We start from the raw sequence: 25,615 nt of genomic DNA, 5'->3' as shown, positions 1-25,615 counted from the left end.
CCCGCGAGGAGGTTGAAGAGTTCATCCACTTTACCAACACCTTCCACCCCGACCTCAAATTTACCTGGACCGTCTCAGACTCCTCCCTCCCCTTCCTAGACCTCGCCATTTCTATCTCGGACGACCGAATCAACACAGACATTTACTATACACTGACCGACTCCCACAGCTACCTAGACTACACCTCCTCCGACCCTGCCCCCTGTAAAAATGCCATCCCATATTCCCAATTCCTTCGTCTCCGCCGCATCTGCTCCCAGGAGGACCAGTTCCAATACCGAACAACCCAGATGGCCTCCTTCTTCAAAGACCGCAATTTCTCCCCAGACGTGATCGACGATGCTCTCCACCGCATCTCCTCCACTTCCCGCTCCTCCGCCCTTGAGCCCTGCCCCTCCAAGACAATCGCCACCAAGACAGAACCCCACTGGTCCTCATCTATCACCCCACCAACCTCCATATACATCATATCATTCGTCTTCATTTCCGCCACTTCCAAACGGACCCCAACACCAGGGATATATTTCCCTCCCCTCCCCTATCAGCGTTCCGAAAAGACCACTCCCTCTGTGACTCCCTCGTCAGGTCCACACCCCCCACCAACCCAAGCTCCACTCCCGACACCTTTCCCTGCAACCACAAGAAATGCAAAACTTGTGCCCACACCTCCCCACTTACTACTTACTTCCCTCCAAGGCCCCAAGGGATCCTTCCATATCCACCACAAATTCACCTGCACCTCCACACACATCATTTACTGCATCCGCTGCACACAATGTGGCCTCCTCTATATTGGGGAGACAGGCCACCTACGTTTCAGAGAACACCTCTGGGACACACGGACCAACCAACCCAACCACCCTGTGGCTCAACACTTAACTCCCCCTCCCACTCCACCAAGGACATGCAGGTCCTTGGACTCCATCGCCAGACCATAGCAACATGACAGCTGGAGGAAGAGTGCCTCATCTTCCACCTAGGAACCCTCCAACCACAAGGGATGAACTTAGATTTCCCCAGTTTCCTCATTTCCCTCCCCCCACCTTGTCTCAGTCCCAACCCTCGAACTCAGCACCACCTTCCTAACTTGCAATCTTCTTCCTGACCTCTCCACCCCCACCCTATCACCCTCACCTTAACCTCCTTCCACCTATCGCATTTCCAACACCCCTCCCCCAAGTCCCTCCTCCCTACCTTTTATCTTAGCCTGCTTGGCACACCCTCCTCATTCCTGAAGAAGGGCTCATGCCCGAAATGTCGATTCTCCTGCTCCTTGGATGCTGCCTGACGTGCTGCACTTTTCCAGCAACACATTTTCAGCTCTGATCTCCAGCAGCTGCAGTCCTCACTTTCTCTCAGAACAGACAGTCCCAACAGTTGATAATCAAAAATCTCAGGGATATGCAGGAATACATAGAGGTTAAAATCAGATAAGCCATGATGCTACTGAATGGAGTAGTCCTTTGTGCCCGCATGACCAATTCTTGTATGGAATAATGAAATCCAAATCTTGCTGACATTATATTCTATTGTGACTATTTTGTACTTAAGACTCCCTACAGTGCAGAGAGGGATCATTCAGCACATCAAGTCTGCACAGACCCTCTGAAGAGCATCCCCTATCGCTATTTTACTTTGGCTAATCCACCTCGCTTTCACATTTCTAGACACTACAGACAATTTAGCATGACCAAAGAATGGACACAGATACTAGATTACACTGGTGAGGTCCCAGTCATTTGGTGAATGCACTGTAAAAACAGCCATATGAAGAGGACTTCAGGTTTAATCCTTCATCTTTGATAAACTAGCTGGCCTCAGTTAGGACAACGATAACAACTCAGGATCCCAGATTCGGACTAAAAGTTGACTGGAACACTAAAAATGGAATACAGCAAATTATGCACTCAAGCCAAGTAATGCCTTAGCACTGATTTCTACCCACACTTGAACAGCTAACTTGTATTGGTTATTCAGACTCAGTGCACTGCCAAGGTAGTATTATGCCAAATCTGCAGGATTACATGCCAGCACAAATCTCTAGGTTGGGAAATGGTTAGATGAAAATATGAAAAAAAAAAATCATTTAACGAAAGTTAATGATGATGATCATGGTAAATATTGCTTTCTACAAGAAATGACAGCAATATTAATGGTCAAAAAGGCTAAGGCTTGTGGCCAAAGAAAATAGATTGTAAGAAGTACTCCATTTTAAGTTATAAAAACATTGGTAACTGTCAATAAAAGTGTGCAAAACTAGACGATAGATGAAAAGTGTAAATATAAGAGGCTATCATTTATTACCAAAACAGAATTGAGGAGTTTCAGATTTTTTTGCATACACATGGAAATGGCAAACCTAGAGGAACTGAATTGCCTTTTCTTATTTCCATTTCATTTTGTAGTTATAAGCAATAAGTCATTTCATGGATTACTGCTAGTTTTGAAACAGAATTATAACCCAAGTTTTTATATAAAGGAGACACCTGAATTTTATGTAAAGTTTTATCAAATTTCTAAAAGCCTTGTCTTGAAGAATTATGAAATAATTCAGTCAATAAATTTACTAGGTATTTGTTCCAGTATTGTATAATTTCAACATAAACCTCTACCTGTACAACAGCCTTACTGCCACTAACTTCCAGAACTTGTCCACTTCGAATGGATCCATCAGGTAGAGTCAAATGTACAATCTCTGCAAACCTTGGAAACTGATCACAAAATAAAATATAAAAATCAACACAAATTATATAAATTTCAAGTACTATTTTAATCCAACATGAAGATCTGAAAGTTTAGTTATTTCTAGGAGTTGAAATAATTTAAGCACATACTGTACATAAACAATTATAACTTTCTGATAAAGAACGAACTTCACCTTGAATGGTTTTGCTTTGGGGGCTAACTGCATGGCCGATGTATAGATTGTAAAAGTTTAAGAAGGTGGCTCACCCTCTCAAGGGTAATTGTGATGGGGCAGTAATTTTTAGTCCTTCCAGCAACGTCTACACCAAATGAACACAAGTTAAAGTTCATACAATGCTTCTTGTTTTTGTAAGTGCCAGACATCACTAGACCTTGCCAGTTTTATGCACTCAAATTTCCACACATTTCCTGCCCCAAATATAATACTTGTGCACATGCTGATTCAAGCACATACAGTTATTTGCATTTTTATTGCTTGGCAGAAGTATAACTTCAGGTGATAAAATCTCACTTCATCTAAAATTTAGACAGTGGCAGAAAGACTATTTGAATGGGTATGGATGCTAATTAGCAGTTGTTTTATAAGCACTATTGAAAATCTGATTTCAGCACCATCTTTCTTGGCAAAACATTTTAGTTCATATTGTTAGGATTTAAACTTTCAGATATAAGTGGTATGCAGATTTACAGTTACAATTACCTTTACTTGGTCCAAGATCACCAATGGTCCATTAACACCAGACACTGTCTTGTAGGCTGTTAAAAAAATTCACAATAGAATGACAGCTTTACTCAGAAATATAGTCAAATACAATTGAATAAATCAGTAGTGTTTATTATAACAACTGCGTAGTAAGATTGCAAATAAAATTAAATGCCTTTTGTGCAAACATATGGATGTTAATTCCATTGTTATTTAATGCTGGAAAGATCATACCATTTCTCAATATATTCAGTTTCTTTGAAATCTGTTTGTTGTTGTCTAATTACTAAGGATTTCCCCTTAATAAAAGGATTTTTCTTCTGCATCAGAATGGTTACGTGGATCATTTTTATGGATCTGAATGAGAAATAAAATGCATAGAACATTTCAATTGCTGGTCAAGCACTGAAGTACCAGAATTTGATGGACTGGACACAATGGCATTACTGTTCTATGGGTGGCCAACTAAGTTACATTGAGTTGCAGGAAAAGGACATTTATGCAGGATGATTTTGATACATTACTAAAGTGGAAAATTGCCTTATTAGTATTGAACTGCAACTTTGGACAGTTCTCAGGTGAAGTAACAGCAAGGGTGGGATAGAGGCTAATACCTTGCCTTTTTTTCCTTTACATGGGAAAATATCAACTATGCAGACACAGGAGACAATTTGACTATGGTTGACATTTGTTTCTGATCAGCCTTCTCTCACATCTGTGGTGGCTGAAGTAAGAACTGCATTGTTTCGATAGGCCTCTATCACGCTTTGCTTTTTGTGCAATCCGTCAATCTCTTCACCGATATCAAAGCTGCAAGGAAATTAGAACAGACCAGCTCTACTGCAGTGCACTAAAGCTTAGCGGGGTGCATCCACTATGCAACTAATTAGGCCGCAGCCAACAGAATAAACCTGTCAATGTTCGCTTGCTGTTTCCCACACACCTGCATTTCATTCACTAATAAGCAAACATGGAGAGAAGTAAGGCAAACTGCTCAAGCATGAAAACCGTACAAGTGTTGCAATCAACTAAAGTATTCCTAGTTTCCATATAAAAGTTGCATAACAGTTAAACTAGGGAATACTCCTGAAACAGATAATCCAATCACTTACTTTGGAAGTAATTTTGCTAAATCTACTTTAAATAGTCCTAAACGGAAAACATTTGATTCTATTAATAGATCATTTTTCAAAAGCTTCAGGTTAATCATTTCAAGTGGATCTTTCATCTTTATAACAGTCTTCTTAGTCTGGCTTGGGCATTTTTTTGTGAAAAGCACCAATTTGTCACTAGAGATCTTCAGTGTAACTACTCAACAACGGACAATTAAACCCGAACAATGCTCAGTGAAGAAATAGATTAACCAGGTATTGCAGCAAATAGGGAAGAGGGACAGCAATAAACTTAGTTTAAAGTCACTGATATGCATTTCACATATCCAACATAACTCAGTTGTTTTTGGGAATTGTTACATTATTTAGTACAATAATTTATCCAACTAGCTGAGCAAATTAAACATTTAATTCAGTCAAAAGCTCCCTGTTAAGGCATCATTGACATGGAAGCTTTAATAAATATTAAAAATTTGAAATATATTCAGGGCAATGAGAAAGTGCACTGTTACTTTGGATTTAACATAAAATGTTTAATGCTTATTTAACATTTTAAAAAATTTTGCATTTCTTTGAAATTAAATACCAAGTTTTGAATCTTTCATTGTCCAACTTAATTTGGTACAAGTATTTTTCCCCAAAATCCATCAGGAAACATTTCAATTATAAATAAAAACTCTCTCCACCCCTTCCCCACTTGAGCTCAAGTACACAACCCCCTGTTTAACATGCAGCTCCCGAGCAGGTCACAAGGCCGCCTGTTCAGCTGCCAGCAGCTTTTGTGTACAAAGATGTTAATTGGTTCTAATCCCTTCATAGAAGCTGTTTTGGTAGCCTGACCCAGCACCCTGAAGGACACCTTGGTGTGAAATACTAAGGACCCATTCAAGTAGGAGTGAAAGAAAGCAGTGTGCATTCCAACACATTTGATTTAAAAGGCTGGAGGGTACAGCATCATTTTGAACTGAATAAATCTTGCAAGTTGTGGTAACACTGAAGTATGTTCTTGAGTTGTAACCTCCTAAGTGCTCAAACTGTAATTTCCTATATAATTGAGCAATATAATTTAATGTTACATAAATCAAAACATAGCATTACCAGGTCAGCTCAGTTTGTATATGTAATAGCAAAATTAGCATGATTGGACTAGGTCAAGAATATACTTGTATACAGTTTATTGAAATGGTTCTAGCATCAAAGCTATTTTTTCTTTTGCCATTATTCTCCAATACCACATTTTTAAAAAGCTCAAGTACATCATTTGACCAGTCCCCAGTGCAAATATAATGCCTTGTCCTCTTTCCACAGCAACCTTACTTATTAAGAGGCCCAACGAGGCTCACCAGGACTAATTATTAGTCTATCCTTGCATTACGAGGAAGTTTGGTCCGTTTGGGATTTTTAGTGTTAGCTGACTGGCTTTTGTACACGTGGCAGGTCACTAAGCAGACTCCATATTTGTGTATGGATTTGTAGTAGTTATTTCACACTTGAGCTGAGATGTTAACCAAGCAGGAATACTCTAACAGTAGCATTACTCTATTGAAGCTGCACTTTATTAATGCTTGATATGAGTTTAAAAGCTTAAATATGAAAAAGTCAGCAAAATAAAGAACATTAACCACAAACCCACTTTCAGAAATGGATTTATGCTTAAAAAGCAAAGCAAGAATTGAAAGGCAGGTGGTCAAAACTAGCAGTTACACATTATGTCTACTAACAGTTTTGGCATTATAGGACTATTTACATGTTGCATTAACAAAACATCGTACAAGTGTGGCTTTCTCAAAACTGGATGCAATTTTTCAATGCTTGTAAGTGTGAAATATCTTTTGCTGATTAGTAATTAATCAAAGTGCAACTAACTGGCGCTACAAGATTCTTTTAGTGTGTTAATACAATATATGAAGGTGATATTCTGCCATTAGGACATGTTTATGAGTGAGAGTGACAAATTTATGAGCATGATATTATGTGGTGGTTAAATATGATAAAACTTCAAACACCTTGAAGTTGAAGCAAGATGGTGGCAGGGAAGGACAAAGGAAGCAAATCCTGCGCTTCTGGTGCCATTACCACATGGGATACTTTCCCGACGTGCGCAAAACATCTGTGGTCAACAATCAGAGTTTATTGAAAACAACAAATGCTGGAGATCACAGCAGGTTAGACAGCATCCATGAGAGAGAGCAAGGTAACGTTTCAAGTCTAAATACTTCAGTTTAGTCAAGCAAAGATCCACAGCAGAAATGTGCAACTCAGACACATCATCCTCAAATTAAGGGGCAATCAATGATAATAATATAAGTACAAGTCTTTCTTTAATAGACAGCAAGGATGACAGCAGTGCATTCAGCCCCTCAAGCTGATACTTACATTCAATTTCACTATGTACCTCAACGACATCAACTTTGATCCATACCCACTACGATCCATACCTAACAAAAAATCTAGCCATCTCAGGACTAAAAGCTTTATAGGTCTTAACAAGCACAGATTTTGATCCAGTTGGGTTTCTACGTAGGAGTGCAAGATTTCAATACTCTAGTAACTTTTGTATGAAGTACTTCATGATTTCCATGCTGAATAGTCTGGTTTAAAATTACATCCTGCTTTTCTAGACTTGCCCCCACAAGAACTTAAATTGTTTTACTTGTTAAATTCAAATGTTTTACCATTTTAAACACCTTGATCAGCTTATCTCAACCTTCTATACTCAAAAACACGCACGTTTATAACTATCCCATACCATATGCCCCTTAACCCTGCTGTTGCTTTATTGAATCAGTGTTACACCACGTCCAATATCAATTGCCCTCAAAGTAGCCAATTGACCTCAGAACTACAGATGGGATCGGACGAAAAAATTTTGAAAGCTGAAACACACAAAGCAAACATTTAATTAAGTGCACAATAGACAAACTGATAGCATAACTAGAGATGATTACAAGCATCGATAAAACCTATGAGAACAAGGAAAGCAGAGGTTTCAAAACTAAGGTATCAGATTTAATGTTATCTTGATAGCTTGCCAATTTCTTCGGCCCATTGTAACACTCCTAAAGACGACTCAAGTGCTTTGAAAGTGTAGCTGAACTATAATTGGAATCAGTCCAGTAACTGCCTTAAATTACTTTTTTCACCCATTTAGGAAATTTTACCACAGTAAATTGTCAAAACTATGAACCTGTCATGAGGAACAATTGTCTTCTTGTGTACTGCATCGCCTAAGTCACAAGAACTTAAAATCGGGGCATGAAATTTGTTCAATGTAACATATACCACAATAGAAAATAACAGAAGAACAGACCTTATTGGGAAAGTTACTTTTTGGAAGCTCCCTTTACTACCACTTCTCTTAATATCAACTACACATTATTTTCTTAGACTCTTGCCCCTTATAGCCTTTATAGGGTGCTAAGGGATTTTTTTCATGCACTAAAGATAATTCTATTTTACATAATAAATGTATGTTGTTATAATCTGAATGAGCATGCATTATTGCCTATTGAAAATCAAAAGATTTGTAGACTTTATTTTTCTCCCAAACATCCTGACTTGGCCTGCTATATGATTTATACAAAGGCAGTTAACCTTTAGATGTTAAAGAGTCAAGATTGGAAAAACATTTTCTCACATTATAACTCCCTAAAACAAAATGCATCCAAGCACTTGTTCCAGGCAGAAAATCACATATTACAAAGAAAATAGGTAGGGCGGGATAAAATGTATAACATGGATCATATGATAATGGAACAATTCATATTCAGATCACTGATTTCATTTCCATTTTCCCATAGCTGTATATCTTACAGTGTAGTCAAAGAACAGCTAGATCCAAACTGAATGTTTTTCATGTATCCTACAATAGACAAATTCTGCACTAAGTACAGCCAACAATCTGCTCAATTATGCTAGATGACTTCAGTGAAATCCACTCTTATCCCAGTGAAATCATGTGCAAAGTAGAACTGACATAATGAGAACATACCAGATTACAATAGAGGAAAAACATGACAATCACCCAGTCTATTTATTCTATCGACAATATGTGTAACAGAACATAGGTTAAGACTCCCATAATTATCCCTTTTCAACCAAATAAAAAAAAAGGTTACATTAAAAAGGAACAGAATTCACTTCATTTCACAGAAGCATGAATAGACATTATGTTCTCCTCCCCACACTAATGGAGACTGACATTCCTAGGTCAAATTCAATTTTATTATACCTTTTAATAAGATGTCTGTGTACTGTTGTACAATTTTCTGTTGCAGAATGTCCTTGGCAACTGCTAATTTTAAAAATCATGATTAGCCACATGTGCATGATTCACAATTTGATGGTATTCTCCTCTCCCTTCCCACCACCCGCCCTCAATTTACTTTATCCTTGATATCTAACTTTTACCTAATGGGATCCATTGCCATAGATACAATTCAATATCTCACCCAGCCATTATTTCAGTGAATTCAGACTACCTTGATGGGATGACGTGCGAGATTGGCATGGGGGAGAAATTATACGCAGAAGAATTTCTTTAACATCTATATATTTCCATTTGCAGTCATGGAACTGCAATGAAAGAACCTTTGCAGAAATCTTTAACACCTCGTGTTTCCCCCAGTAAGGAAATCAATTCAGCATGATGAGGATATCAAGCTTAGGTGTACTTGTCCTATAAGGTTCAGTTAATTTGAATTATTCAAATGCAGTAACAAAAAATACTTGTCATAATATTAGTTGCAGCCATATCAGTTAATGCTGTTCAAACAAAATATCTAAGAAATACATTAGGTGGCATAATTTATTTCATAGGGACATCAAATTGAGGCATGAAGGAGATAGTACTAGAGCGTGAGCAGTTCCTTTTAAAGCAATTCTGGTCTCCTTCCCATTGGGAGGATGTTGTGAAACTTGAAAGAGCTCAGAAAAGATTTACAAGGATGTTGCCAGGACTGGAGGGTTTGAGCTGTAGAGAGAAGTTGAATAGGATGGGGCTGTTTTCCCTGGAGCATCGGAGGTCGAGGGGTGACCTTACAGAGGTTTATAAAATTATGAGGGGCATGGATAGGATAAATAGACAAAGTCTCTTCCCTGGGGTGGGGGAGTCCAGAATTAGAGGGCACAGGCTCAGGGTGAGAGGGGAAAGATGTAAGGGACGTAAGGAGCAACGTTTCACGCAGAGAGTGCCGAGTGTATGGAATGAGCTGCCAGAGGAAGTAGAGGCGGCTGGTACAATAACACAGTCATTTAGCACAGAACCAGACCCTTCAGTCCAACTCATCCATGCCGACCAGATATTCCAACCCAATCTCGTCTCAACTGCCAGCACCTGGCCCATATCCCTCCAAATCCTTCCTATTCATATACCCATCCAAATGCCTTTTAAGTGTTGCAATTGTACTAGCTTTCACCAATTCCTCTGGCAGTCCATTCCACACATGCATCACCCTCTGCGTGAAAAGGATGCCCCTGAGGGTCCCTTCTATATCTTTCCCCTCTCATCCTAAACCTATGCCCTCTATTTCTGGACTCCCCTACCCCAGGGAAAAGACTGTCTATTTACCCTATCCATGCCCCTCATGATTTTATAGACCTCTATGAAAGTCACCCCTCAGCCTCCGATATTCCAGGGGCAACAGCCCAGGCCTATTAGGACGGCATGGTGGCTCAGTGGTTAGCACTGCTGACTCGCAGCACCAGAGACCCTGGTTCGATTCCAGCCTTGGGAGACTGTCTGCGTGGAGTTTACACATTCTCATGTCTGTATGGGTTTCTTCGGGGTGCTCCGTTTCCTTCCACAGTCCAAAGATGTGCAGGCCAGGTGAATTGGCCATTCTAAATTGCCCATAGTATTAGGTGCATTAGTCAGAGGGAAATGGGTCTGGATGGGTTACTCTTCAGAAGGTCGGTGTGGACTTCTTGGGCCAGAGGGCCTGTTTCCACACTGAATAGATTCGATTAGATTCCCTACAATCTCTCCCTATAGCTCAAATCCTCCAACCCTGGCAACATCCTTGTAAATCACTTCTGTATCCTTTCAAGTTTCACAATCTCCTTCCAATAGGAAGGAGAACAGAATTGCACGCAATATTCCAACAGTGGTCCAACCAATGTTATGAACAGCTGCAACATGACTTCCCAACTCCTGTACTCAATACTCTGACCAATAAAGGAAAGCACACCAAACACCTTCTTGACTATCTTATCTACCTGTGACTATACTTTCAAGGAGTAATGAACCTGCACTCCAAGGTCTTTGTTCAGCAACATTCCCTAGGACCTTACCATTAATTGTATAAATCCTGCTAAGATTTGCTTTCCCAAAATGCATCACCTCACATTTATCTAAATTAAACTCCATCTGCCACTTCTCAGCCCATTAGCCCACCTGATCAAGATCCTACAGTAATAAGATCTTCTTCACTGTCCACTCTACCTCCAATTTTGGCGTCATCTGCAAACTTACGAACTATACCTCTTATACTCACATCCAAATCATTCATATAAATGAAAAGTAGTGGACCCAGCACAGATCCTTGTGACCTCCACTAGTGACAGACCTCCAACCTGAAAAACCTCCTCCCACCACCCTCGGTCTTCTACCTTTGAGCCAGTTGTGTATCCAAATGGTTAGTTCTCCCTGTATTCCATGAGATGTAACCTTGCTAACCAGTCTGCCATGGGGAACCTTGTCAAACATCTTACTGAAGTCCATATACATCATCAGACCTCTTTGTTACTTCTTCGAAAAATTCAATCAAGTTTGAGAGACATGATTTCCCACGCATAAAGCCATGTTGACTATCCCTAATCAGTCCTTGCCTTTCCAAATACACATATATCCTGTCCCTCAGGATTCCCTCCAACAACTTGCCCATCACTGACAGCAGGCTCACTGGTCTATAGTTTGCTGGCTTGTCCTTACCATCTTTCTTAAATAGTGGTACCATGTTAGCCAACCTCCATCTTCCAGCACCTCGCCTGTGACTATTGATGATACAAATATCTCAGCACGAGGCCCAACAAATCACTTTTCTAGCTTCCCAAAGTTCTAGGATACACCTGATCAGGTCCTGGTGATTTATCCACCTTTATGCGTTTCAAGACATCCAGCACTTCCTCCTCTGTAACATGGACATTTTTTTCAAAATGTGACCATCTATTTCCCTACATTCTGTATCTTCCATGTCTTTTGCCACAGTAAGCAACGATGCAAAATACTCGTTTAGTATCTCCCCCATCTCCTGCAGCGCCACACAAAAGTCACCTTGCTGATTTTTGAGGGGTCCTCTCTCCCTAATTACCCTTTTGTCCTTAATGTATTTGTAAAAACCCTTTGGATTCTCCTTAATTCTATTTGCCGAAGCTATCACGTGTCCCCTTTTTGCCCTTCTGATTTCCCTCTTAAGTATAGTCTTACTGCCTTTATATTCTAAGATTCATTTGATCTATCCTGTCTGTACCTGACATATGCTACCTTTTTCTTAACCAAACCCTCAATTTCTTTCATCATCTAGCATTCTCTATAACTTCCAGCCTTCCCTTTCACCCTAACAGGAATATACTGTCTCTGCACTCATGTCATTTCTGAAGGCTTCCCATTTTCCAGCCATCCCTTTACCTGTGAGCATCTGCCCAATCAGCTTTTGCAAGTTCTTGCCTAATACTGTCAAAATTGGCCTTTCTCCAAATGAGAACTTCAACTTTTAGATCTAGACTTTTTCCATTATGATTATAAAACTAATAGAGTTACAGTCGCTGGCCCCAAAGTGCGCCCCACTGACACCTCAGTCAACTGCCCTTTCTTTAGATTAGATTACTTAGTGTGGAAACAGGCCCTTCGGCCCAACAAGTCCACACTGACCCACTGAAGCGCAACCCACCCAGACCTATTCCCCTACATTTACCCCTTCACCTAACACTACAGGCAATTTAGCATAGCCAATTCACCTAACATGCACATTTTTGTGACTGTGGGAGGAAACTGGATCACCCGGAGGAAACCCACATAGACACGGGGAGAATGTGCAAACTCCACAGACAGTCGCCAGAGGCTGGAATTGAACCCAGGTCTCTGGCGCTGTGAGGCAGCAGTACTAACCACTGAGCCATCTTAAAAGGCATCTTGATGGGGATATGGACGGATTGAGGGACATGGGCCAAATGTTGGAAAATTAGACTAGATTAGGATATCAGGTCAGTATGGGCAAGTTGGATCAAAGGGTCTGTTCCCGTGCTGTACATCTATGACTGACTCAACCGTCTTGTCTCAGTTCATAGAGCTCTACAGCATGGAAACAGATCCTTCGGTCCAACTCGTCCATGCTGACCAGATATCCCAACCCAATCTCGTTCCGCCTGCCAGCACCCAGCCCATATCCCTCCAAACCCTTCCCATTCATATACCTATCCAGATGCCTTTTAAATGTTGCAATTGTACTAGCCTCCACCACTTCCTCTGGCAGCCCATTCCACACACGCCACACCCTCTGCATGAAAAAGTTGCCCCTTAGGTCTCTTTTATATCTTTCCCCTCGCAACCTAAACAATGCCCTCTAGTTCTGGACTCCCCCAACCTAGGGATAAGATTTTGTCTGTTTATCCTATCCATGCCCCTCATGATTTTATAAACCTCTATAAGGTCACCCCACAACATCTAGCTCTCCCAGGGAGGAAAAGTAGTAGATTCAGACCCTTTATGATTTGAAGGTATACAAGTCAAAAGCGAACCCTTAAGTTCACTATTAAGGAATGTTGCACTATCAGCCATTCTACTTTTCACATTAAGTGCTAAAACAAACTGAAGCCTTTGCACTTCAAGAATGAGTGCTAATTAAATGCATTATTCCTTTCCAGCATATGCATTCTGTACACATGCAGAAAGCATTTATTCATCCATTACAACTCAATTGTTACAAATAATGAGCAGCTTGCCATGGTCAACAAATTGTTTTGATGCTACACTCAAAGCAAGGGAAGACTTTATTAGAATACAAAAGGAAAACAATCCTTTTTGGGAGTAAACTGTTCTATGTGATTTTAAAAAGGATTAATACATGATTCTGATAAGCACTGCCCTCTGTGATGGTGTCACGAGGACTTGGTTTGGGAAAAAGAGAAGTAGGAACTCGTGGTTGACAGACTAAAGGCTTGATCCTTCCAACAGCCATTATAACAGTGAAAAATCTATTCTTATAAGTAGCAGAGAAGCAATAACCTATATTTTAGATTAGATTACATTACAGTGTGGAAACAGGCCCTTCGGCCCAACAAGTCCACACCAACCCGCCGAAGCGCAACCCACCCATGCCCCTACATTTACCCCTTACCTAACACTACGGGCAATTTAGCATGGCCAATTCACCTGACCTGCACATCTTTGGACTGTGGGAGGAAACCGGAGCACCCGGAGGAAACCCACGCAGACACGGGGAGAACGTGCAAACTCCACACAGTCAGTCGCCTGAGGCGGGAATTGAACCCGGGTCTCTGGCGCTGTGAGGCAGCAGTGCTAACCACTGTGCCACCGTGCCACCCATATTTGAAGCACACTATATGATCTCATCATCTTTAGACCAGAAGTTGGCGAGCCTTTCACACGAGACAATTAAGCCGCTAAAGGGCCTGTACTCAAGACGATACAGACAGAAGCACAAACACAGCGGGATTTGTGTAACATTGAATCCATATTCCTTTGCTATTAAAACATGTCATTCAGATGACTTAATTAAAAGACAGACCTCCATTCTTAAAATTACATTTCTCATATCTTCACACCTCTTCAACCAGAGATTCAGGGGTTAGAGGTCAGTATTGTATCTAAGGAGGTGGTGGTGGGGAAGCTGAAAGGTGTGCCGATAAATAAAATCACCTGGACCAGATGGACTACACCCCAGAATTCTGAAGGAGCTAACAGAGGAGATTGCACAGGCATTGTGGCAATCTTTCATAAACCACTGGAGTCAGGAAGGGTCCCAGAGAAGTGGAAAATGTCTAAACCCCAGTTTAAGAAAGGGAGGCAGAAGACAGAAGCTAAAGGCTAGTTAGCCTGACCAGAGTTATTGGTGAGATTTTAGAACCCATTATGAAGGATAAGATTGCAGAGTAATAGGGGCTTGGTCTGATGGATCAACTCTCAGTTTACACACTGCTTGGATTATTTTTGGCTTTACTTTTATACTATTAAGGTCTGGCCTACTTCGACAGCAGTTTCTGGTCTATGGTAACCCCCAGAATATTGACAATGGCATTATCATTGCTGAATTTGACACTAAACGTCAAAGAGGTTAGATTCTCATGTTGGATCTGGATTCTCCTGGCAGTTGTGCGTATGAAGGTTTGGGCACTCATCAGCCCAACCAGAGATACCGTTAAGTCTTGCTATACATGAACATGGGTTGCTTCCAGAATTCTTTAGATATGAATAGTGCTAAAATACTGTTCACTGATAATTACCCCTTTGACAAACAAGGCCATTGATGAACCAGATGATTGAGCATAGCACTCTTCCTTGAGGAACTCCTGCAGTGATGCCCTAGGACTGGAATGATTGACCATCTTTTGTGTTGGTTACAACTCCAACCAGCTAAGATTTTGGATATGTTTGCTCGCTGAGCTGGAAGGTTTGTTTTCAGATGTTTTGTCACCATACTAGGTAACATCAGTGAACCTCAGTGAGCAAGCTTACATCCAGAATCTCAACCTGAGCTACAAAGCTTCTCAAAGTTGGCTAAGATTATTCCCTAACTGCCTAATACCCTAATTTGCTAAGGTTCCTTGATGCCATAATCAGTCCCACTAAACATGACCCTGTAACTAATAAAATTGAACTGGCTTTTAAAGAGAAGGAAAATCTTCCGAGAGGAAGGAAAATAAGCCTTGGACTACAGGCTCGAATCCCATAACTGGTGATACTTAAATTCAATTAACGTAACTGGAACATAAAGTTAGGCTCATTAATGACAACCACAAAAGTATCATGTCATAAAAACTCATCTTGTTCACTAATATCCTTCAGGGAAAGAAGTCTGATAACCTTAATCATTTTGGCTTATACACAACTGTAGAACCACAGCAATGCTGTTGACTCTTAGCTACCTTCAAATTTATTCACTTGGTAGGGCCATTTACGTAAACTTATGGATGGGCAACAAATACTGGCCCTCACAGAAAAAATCCTCTTCCTATGAAAGTGGAAGATTAGCCAACTATGCGAAAGTGAGTACTGCAGATGCTGGAGATTAAGTCAAGAGTGTGGTGCTGGAAAAGCATAGAAGGTCAGGCAGCATCCGAGGAGCAGGAAAACCAACATTTCGGGCAAAAGCCCTTCATCAAGACACAGGCAGGAAAATGGATTTGTGAATGTCAGATAAGCCATCAAGTCAGAGAATCAGAGTCATGACATAATTGCATGGAATGGCAGAGCAGGCTTGAGGGAGTGAACAGCCGACTCCTGTTCCTCTTTCTCATGGTTTCAAGGTCATCAAGGATCACTTACTCAGCAATGGGTACTCTGAACTGACTGGCCCCTAGGAAACCAAAGTCTCAGATTCAGACTTTTCATGACTCAGTTAACGCAGACATACAAACTGAATTCTAGAAGTGAAACAAGAATGATTAGATTAGATTACTTAGTGTGGAAACAGGCCCTTCGGCCCAACAAGTCCACACCAACCCGCCGAAGCGCAACCCACCCAGACCCCTACATTTACCCCTTACCTAACACTACGGGCAATTTAGCATGGCCAATTCACCTGACCTGCACATCTTTGGACTGTGGGAGGAAACCGGAGCACCCGGAGGAAACCCACGCAGACACGGGGAGAACGTGCAAACTCCACACAGTCAGTCGCCTGAGTCGGGAATTGAATCCGGGTCTCTAGCGCTGTGAGGCAGCAGTGCTAACCACTGTGCCACCATGCCGCCCACAAAGAATACCTTCCCTTGGCATCTAATTGCCACTTTGTCCAAGTCTGGCACCAAGGAAACCCAGGAGAAAAGTGAGGACTGCAGATGCAGGAGTACCAGAGTTGAAAAATGTGGTGCTGGAAAAACACAACAGGCCAGGCAGCATCCGAGGAACAGGAGAATCGACGTTTCGGGCATAAGCCCTTCTTCAGCAATGAGGCTGGTGTGCCAAGCGGGCTGAGATAAAAGGTAGGGGGAAGGGGCGCTGGGAATACGATAGGTGGAAGGTGGTGAGGACGAGGGTGATAGGCTGGAGAGGGAGTGGGGGCGGAGAGGTCAGGGCGATGAATGCAGGTCAAGAGGGTGGTGCTGAATCCGAGGGTTTTTTTTGGGAGTACAAAGGAATGCAGAAGTCAAAATAAATTAGCTATATTATTCAATGGCAAGAGAGAGATTGAATACTCCTTTTATTTGATGCACATAGCTCCAACAAAATTCAAGCAGCTTAACACCATCCAGAAGAAAGCGGGCACCCTATCCGTTATAGAGTCAGATGTACAGCACAGAAACAGACCCTTCGGTCCAGCCCGTCCATGCTGACCAGTTATCCCAATCCAGTCTAGTCCCACCTGCCAGCACCCAGCCCACATCCCTCCAAACCCTTCCTATTCATATACCCATCCAAATGCCTTTTAAACGTTGCAATTGTACCAGCCTCCAACACTTCCTCTGGCAGCTCATTCCATACACATACCACCTCTACATGAAAAGGTTGCCCCTTAGGTCCCTTATATCTTTCCCCTCTCACCCTAAACCTATGCCCTCTAGTTCTGGACTTCCCCAACCCAGGGAAAAGACTTTGTCTATTTATCCTATCCATGCCCCTCAATTTTGTAAACCTCTATAACGTCTCTCCTCAGCCTCTGACATTCCAGGGAAAACAGCCCCAGCCTGTTCGGCCTCTCCCTCTAGTTCAAATCTTCCAACCGTGGCAACATCTTTTTAAATCTTTTCTGAACCCTTTCAAGTTTCACAACATCTTTCCGATAGGAAGGAGACCAAAACTGCACACAGTATTCCAACAGTGGTCTAACCAATGTCCTGTACAGCCACAACATGACTTCTCAACTCCTGTACTCAATACGCTGACCAATAAAGAAAAGCATACCAAATGCCACCTCCACTATCCTATTGATCCGTGACTCCACTTTCAAGGAGCTATGAACCTACACTCCAAGGTCTCTGTTCAGCAACACTCCCCCGGACCTTACCATTAAGTCCTGCTAAGATTTGCTCTCCCAAAATGCAGCACCTCACATTTAACTGCTCCATTAAACTCCATCTGCCACTTCTCAGCCCATTGGCCCATCTGATCAAGATCCCTCTGTAATCAGAGGTAACCTTCTTCGCTGTCCACCACACCTCCAATATTGGTGTCATCTGCAAATTTACTAACTATCTCTTATGCTCACATCCAAATCATTTATATAAATGACAAAACGTAGTGGACCCAGCACCAATCCTTGTGGTACTCCACTGGTCACAGGTCTCCAGTCTGAAAAACAACCCTCCACCACCACCCTCTGTCTTCTACCTTTGAGCCAGTTCTGTATCCAAATGGGTAGTTCTCCCTGTCTTCCAAGAGATCTAACCTTGCTCACCAGTCTCCAACAGGGAACCTTGTCGAATGCCTCACTGAAGTCCATATAGATCACAACTACCGTGCTGCCCTCATCAACCCTCTTCGTTACTTTAAATATTCCGTCCCTTCACCACCAGTATGAGATCACAAAAGTATATAAAAGCACAAGTCAGAGCACAATTGATTATAGACCAATTGAGCCTGCTCTGCCATAAGTATATTCAATAATTGAGTGTCCACAGCTTTTTGGGGTAGAAAATGCTAAAGATTCACAACCCTTAGAGTGAAAATATTTCTCCTATCACTCCTAAACAATCATATTGTTTCTTTGGCTGGAAAGTCTAAAATGGGAAACATTCTCTGTCTACCCAGTCAATTCATCCTTCAGAATCTTGTATAGCTCATGACATCATCTTCCATTCTAAGATCCAGACAACAGACCCAATTTATTCTGCCTCATTATTGGACAATACAGTCACGGATACCAATTTAGTAAACATTGGCTGTATTGCCTCCAATGCAATAATATTCTCTCTCAACCTAAGAGAGGAAATTTGTACACAGTAATCTTGTTATGGACTCTCCAAAATCCATGCAATTGTGGCAAGGCTTCTCTGCTCTCTGTACATAAAGCCTAACATGTCATTTGCTGTCCCAATTACTTACTGTACCTACATGCAAAGGAAAAATTCCTTGTATAAACATAAGATTTACCATTTGAATATTTAAAATGAATATTTTTAAAGATAGAAGAACAATAGTGAGCTTTACTTGTACAATTTCCCACACCTAAATCTCACCTACATACATGTTTCATTTTGTAAGTTTTTTCCAACTTCCAATCTACAACAGTATGCTGGATGATACTCTGAAATGAAAGAGGACTGAACAAAGAATGGAGACTACAAAGAACTGAAGGAGAGATAAAAAATATATTCATTACAGAATAAAAACCACAAAGTCATTTAGAGGTTTAGAAATTGATAATGTTTACAGTTTAGGTTCTTCCCGAGGAGTTGCTACATCAAAACCTAAATGTTACACAATAAAGGTGTACACAGCAATCTCTACATTGAAGTCGTGACAATAGAGTCAAAACCGGATGAGGAAGCAAGCATAAAGCATATGAAAGTGCCAAGTACATATATTAGAAGAATGTAATGAAACTAAAAATACTATGAATGTTGGAAAGCTGAAACAAAGAATGCTGGACAAATTCAGGGGGACAGGCAACAAATCTGTGGTCAGAGAAACCTTTAGTCAAGTATGACTTTTAGAGAACTCAAAATGTTAACCATTTTTCTCTCTAATGTTCAGAGTTCAACTACAAAAATTCTCAACATGTTCATGAAGTCTAATAGTTTCCAGATTTTCATCCAACTCTTGACTTGCATTTATGTAGCAGCTATAACAAACATTCCAAGCCGAGTCAGAGAGCTGTACAGCACAGAAACAATCTTCAGTCCAACCCATCCATACTGAACAGATATCCTAAATTAATCTAGTCCCATATGCCTCTAAACCCTTCCTATTCATGTACCCATCCAGAAGCCTTTTAAATGTTGTGACTGTACTAACCCCCACCACCTTCTGTGGCAGCCCCACATACCCCATTGCATGAAAAGGTTGCCCCACGGTTTCCTTTTATATCTTTTCCTCCTCAACTTAAACCTATGCCCTCTAGCTTTGGACTCCCCTACCCTGGGGAAAGGACATTGGCTCTTCACCCAATGCCCCTCATGATTTTACAAAATTTGATAAGGTCACCACTCAGCCTCCAACGCTCCAGGGAAAACAACCCCAGCCTTTTCAGTCTCTCCCTATAGCTCAAACCCTCCAACCCTGGCAACATCCTTGTAAATCTTTTCTGAACCCTTTCAAGTTTCACAACATTCTTTCTATAGCAGGCAGACCAGAACTACACAATATTCCAAAAAATGGCCTAACCAATATTCTGTACAGCCTCAATATGACATCTCAACTCCAATAAAGGCAAGCGGACCAAACATCTTCACTATTCTGGCTACCTACAACTCCACTTAAAGAATTATGAACCTGCACTCCAAGGTCTCTGTTCAGCAACACTCCACGGGATCTTACCATTAAGTCCTACCTGGATTTGCGTTTCCAAAACGCTGCACCTAACATTTAGCTAAATTAAAGTCAATCTGCACTGATCCTTGTGACACAGCTGGTCACAGGCCTCCAGTCTGAAAAGTAACCTTCCACCACCTTGTCTCCTACCTTCAAGCCAGTTCTGTATCCAAATGGCTAGTTCTCCCTGTATTCCAAGTGATCCAACCTTGCTAACCAGTTTGCCATGTGGAACGCTGTCAAATGCCTTCGGAAGTCCACACAGGTCACATCCACCAATCTTTGTTACTTCTTCAAAAAAAAAACTCAATCAAATTAGAGACACACTATTTCCCATACACAAAGCCATGTTGACTACCCTGAATCAATCCTTGCTTTTCCAAATACATGTAAATTTCTGTCCCTCCGGATCCTCTCTAACAACTTGCCTGCCACTGATGTCAGGCTCCCTGGTTTGTCGTTCTCTGGTTTTTCCTTACCACCTTTCTTCAATAGTGACACCACGTTAGCCAACCTCCAGTCTTTCAGCACCTCACCTGTGGCTATCAATGATACAAATACCTCAGCAAGAAGCCCAGCAATCACTTCCCTAGCTTCCCACAAAGTTCTAGGGTACGTGATCAGGCCTGGGATTTATCCATCTTTATTTGTTTTAAGATGTTCAGCACCTCCTCATCTGTAATATGGTCATTTTTCAAGACTTTTTTTGTGAAGAGGAAATAAAAAGGACATCAGAGAAGTCAAGATTAACATAATGAGTTGTGCAAACAAAGAGCAACTAGAATAGCTACTAAATAGGCAGCAGCAGGTACAACAGCAGTCCTGAAAGAAAAACAGTAAAGCAAGCCACCGATTTGTAAAAATAGGAGCTCAGAATCCAAGGGGATAAACAAGAAAATCTAAGAGTTAGAGCTTAGATGCGAAGTAGTGCCCTAGCTGTATTAATAGGCGAAATAATAATTGCCAGGAAAAGTCTTTTGCAAGTAGAATGGCACTGAAAAACTTGTACTTTCAAACCTGAGAATGAATAGAGTGCCAAGTGGTAGTGTGGCTTATCTATGTTAGATCAAGCAGTACAACTCAACTCTTGCTAAAAACTTATTCTGCTGAAGTGTTCATCTAACTCTAAATAGAGTTGCACAATACTTACAAGTTGGTGTAGCTCTTAACACCACCGTTTCTTAAACAGGCTATACAGACAGCATTATTTTCCTGAATATTAAGTAAAATTAGGAAAAAGAGGAAGTAGAGGATCCTGCATCTTTTATTGCTCAGTTCCTCTTGGAACACTTTAGCAAAGACAATTGTGAATTGTTTCACAAATGACAATACAATGCCAATTTATTGTCACGTGTAGGTTTACAAAAAGTACACGGTGCCTAAATTAATTACAGAAGTAAAAGATAAGTGTGAAAATTAAGACAGTTCATCTTAGAGCAATTTCAGTTTGGTGAAAGTCGATTAAAATGAAGAAGATATATGCACCGAAAACAAAACTTCGGTTTGAGTGATACCAGAGAGCTAATAACATGGATCACAAGTTCTACTGCAGGTGCAATCAGTACAACTCTATATTGTTCAACAAAAGTCATCCTGTTAAACAAGTTAGATTTGATCTTCAATTTTCATTTCCTCCCCACAAACCATACAATCCATTACTGAATGCTATTAGTAGTTGCAATCAGAACACCAGACTCATTCAAGAAAAAGATACTGTAATCAGAGATTGAGGATTCAGTATGCTGAAAGGATTAAATAAAATGGAATAAAGGACAGTCTTCGTCTGAGTTACGTTACGGTGTCTTTGTATTACAAATGCTGATTTTCTTTTTACAAAGCTTCTAGTTAGCAAATTTTATTATAGGTTGAGGAGCGAAAGGAATATGCTCAATACATAAGCATTTCCAAGCCACAAAAATATAAACCACAAGTTTGCCGGTACTGGTTTCTAAGCAGTCCCTCATTTTGCCAGAATATTAATTAGCAAAATATAACCCACTCATAATAATGAGCAGAAAAGCTGTACTATGTTAAAAGGCCTAGAGATTTGCCTTACAAAATGTTCCACACTATGACATGCACAAAAGTAGAAATCTGGCAATGGCAAAGGCAAGTTATCTACCCTTAGCTATTTAATCATACAAAATTCAACTCCCGCTTTTAAAAGGGAACTGGATAAAAACATGCATGAGAAAAGGTTGCAAAAATCCCTGGGGGGGGGGGTCAAAAGTCTAACATTCTTCCAAAGAAACACCATGAGCTGTGAGTCAATGGTCTCTTCCCTGAATTCTACTATGCCATGATTCTAGAAGAGTTTGCACTGATGTTTGGCTGGGAGATTTACTTCAACATCAAAACATCTAGCAAGTGAAAATCTAAACACTACTTTCATCCAAACTACCTGTTTCTGTCTCACTTTCTTCATGTAGCACCTGGGTTTCTCAAAGGTTGCTAATCATAGCTTGAGCCAAGATATCACCATGGCATAAGTATGCAGACATTAAGAACGCAGCTGATATATAATTCAACCCATATTGTTGCTATTATTCAGCACAACACAGTAGTCATCTACCCAACAGAGCAAAATGACCCTGAATACATCTCATATCCACTGACTAAGAACTTTACAAGCATAAAAACAAACTGCTGTAAAAACCTAAGTCTGGCAGCATCATGTAAAGATAGTTAATACTTCAAATCCAGTGACTCTTCAACAGAACTTAAAAGTAGTGAGAAATAGGGTATTTCTGCTGATTAACTATCACACTGCACTGTGGCTGTTGAGTGCATACTGGTTGCTGCATTTCCTAAATAAACACTGACCACATTTTGGAAAGTGCTTAATTGATTCCAAAACATTTTTAGACATCTTGCTATGGTGAAAAACGTTTGTTAATGTATTTTAAAAATCAGAGCTTCTTTGACATTTGGAACTATTAAATAAGAAAATTTAATTTAGAAACATCAGTTTTCTACCTTGAGAACACAAATGTGTCTACATCTTTATGAACAAAGCTCAATGTCAATTGCTTGCAACCCTCCCAAATTCACTCTTCATAGTACTGGATGATTCTAAGTATAGCTTCAAAATAAAGGTAGGGAGTGGGTTAGGTGAGATTGTTAAATGTAGAGAATTTTGGAAATTTTCAGACAGATACAAAACTTGAGAAGAGAAATGTCAATTTCATTATTGACATGCCAACAGTAGGAAGCTATTGATGGCATCTGGAACTTTGTTAGATATTGTCAAAAATAACATTTTAGTGTTTGAATGAAATTCTCTTAAAAACAATTTTAAAATATGCAGTCAGGTACAGGAAATCTTATCTGCCTTGCAATCATATTCTCCACAACCATGTTCCTGGAAGCAGCCAGAGCACTTAAAATAGATCTGGTTACAGTTAACTAGCATTACATTGTAACACCTAATTTTCCCTTAAAAACTTGAGATAGGTCTACGGGACTTCCAAACTTTGCTTGTAGCATCATAAACTTGAAAATTGTTTTCCCATTGTTTTCTAAAAGCAAGGTTCACTAGTACTCTTTTGCCATATACACTTGGCTTCATGTTCAAACATATAAATGTAGATCATCGTGAGGTGCTGCATTTTGGTAAGGCAAACTAAGACAGGACATATACACTTAATGGAAGGGTCCTAGGGAATGTTGCCAAACAGAGACACCTTAGGGTGCAGGTTCATAGTTCCTTAAAAAGGTGAAGTCACAGGTCGACAGGATAGTGAAAAAGGCATTTGGTATACTAGCCTTTATTGGTGAGTGCACTGAGTATAGGAATTGGAATGTCATGTTGCAGCTGTAAAGGATGTTGGTTAGGTCACTTTTAGAATACTGCATAAAATTCTTGTCTCCCTGCAATAGGGAGGATATTGTTAAACTTGAAATTTTCAAAAAAAGATTCACAAGGATACCGCCTGGGTTACAGGGTTTGAGCTATAGGGTTTAGAAGGATATGGGCTAAATGCTGGCAAATGGAACTAGATTAATTTAGACATCTGCACAAGTTGGACACAAGGGCTTGTTTCTGAGCTGTACACTCTGACAGTATGATTCGTTATAAACAGGAACAAAATTAAATCAGTATGCATTTGAACCTGGAGATCAATCATAGTAAGTGCCCCAACCAAAACAATTCTGAACATTTTTCCACATACCTTCTGCAATTACACATTCTAAAAAGGTACACTACTCCATCAGGTGGTCCTTCAACCACACGAAGGAGTGCTCCAAAAGCTAGTGCTTCCAAATACACTTATTGGACTATAACCTGATGTTGTGTGATCTTTAACTTTGTACACCCCAGGACAAAGTGAGGACTGCAGATGCTGGAGATCAGAGCTGAAAAATGTGTTGCTGGAAAAGCGCAGCAGGTCAGGCAGCATCCAAGGAGCAGGAAGAAGGGCTTCTGCCCGAAATGTCGATTCTCCTGCTCTTTGGATGCTGCCTGACCTGCTGCGCTTTTCCAGCAACACATTTTTCAGCTTTGTACACCCCAGTCCAACACCAGCATCTCCAAATCCTTCTAAAGGATATATTTAAGCAAAACATGTTTAGCATTATACCTCATCACAAGTTGTTTTAAACTTTAACAGTTTAAGGCAGCATCCAGGAATAATCTAGTCGTAAAATATCTCAAGGCAATGAGTTACAAGTGACCGCCAAACACATTCATTTGACTCCAAATTTAAAGGTCTTGCTTCATTCTAGTCACATGATTGAATCACATGAAGCTTGGGGATGATCCTGTAGCAAACTGGGTGTGATCGGATTCCTGGAATCATTTTGAACGCAAAGGAGACACTGGGTCTTAAACAGCAGCAGGACAAAAACAAATTTTGACAATGGGTTCAATCTGGTCACCGTGACACTGGGAAACTTTCAGCTGAACCAAAATTATATCCTTCCCGTCCCCTCTCGCCTGACAGCCAACATTAATATGTTTCACGAAAAAAGCACAATATTTTGGACACAATTCAAAAGGGGGCAAAACAAAGCGCTACAGTGACCAAACAATAGACCTAGCCCACTGAACAGATTGATGCAAATGAAAAATAAAACACTTTTACTGAGATGTAAACGACGCTTAAATTCTTGCGATTGAAAGCGGAACCGGTTATAAACACAACTAAATTAAACCCTCAGACGACAGGCTTCAACCAGCCCCTTCTCCCCAGCCGATCGCACATACTCAGCCTAGGCTGGGAGCTAAAAATCCTCGTCGCCGCAAGTGCGTGTTCCTGGGCCGCCAAATGAGGTCCATTAGCCACGGCCGCCTGCTCCACCATCAGCGACATCTTCTCTCCCGCCCCCCCTCAATGGCTCGGCCTCCCCGTCACGTGATCTCGCCCTTAACCGGCTCCGTCTACGTGCACGTCCCTTGCGTCACGACGCAGGCTGACGGACGCTGGGCGCCTGCATCACGTGAGT

General features: G+C 40.9%; 1 protein-coding gene across 2 annotated transcripts in view; it reads right to left on the bottom strand.

Moving 5' to 3' along the window:
• atp6v1ba (ATPase, H+ transporting, lysosomal, V1 subunit B, member a) overlaps positions 1-25,499 on the bottom strand; it is a 78,191-nt gene extending 52,692 nt beyond the window's left edge. For both annotated transcript variants that reach the window (XM_043712835.2, XM_087998847.1), the window contains exons 1-3: positions 25,377-25,499; positions 3,407-3,462; positions 2,613-2,711 (exon numbers count right to left, since the gene is read on the bottom strand). In XM_043712835.2, coding sequence (XP_043568770.1) covers positions 2,613-2,711; positions 3,407-3,462; positions 25,377-25,482 — 261 coding nt within the window. In that variant the 5' untranslated portion in view covers positions 25,483-25,499. The remainder of the gene's footprint in view (positions 1-2,612; positions 2,712-3,406; positions 3,463-25,376) is intronic.
• Between the last annotated feature and the right edge of the window lie 116 nt (positions 25,500-25,615).

Source organism: Chiloscyllium plagiosum, unplaced genomic scaffold (genome assembly GCF_037043375.1).
Source record: "Chiloscyllium plagiosum isolate Xiang-an unplaced genomic scaffold, Cpla_swu_hap1 HiC_scaffold_22, whole genome shotgun sequence".
Taxonomy (NCBI): domain Eukaryota; kingdom Metazoa; phylum Chordata; class Chondrichthyes; order Orectolobiformes; family Hemiscylliidae; genus Chiloscyllium; species Chiloscyllium plagiosum.
The sequence above is the reverse complement of the archived record's forward strand: the minus strand, read 5'-3'. Positions and strand labels throughout refer to the sequence as shown.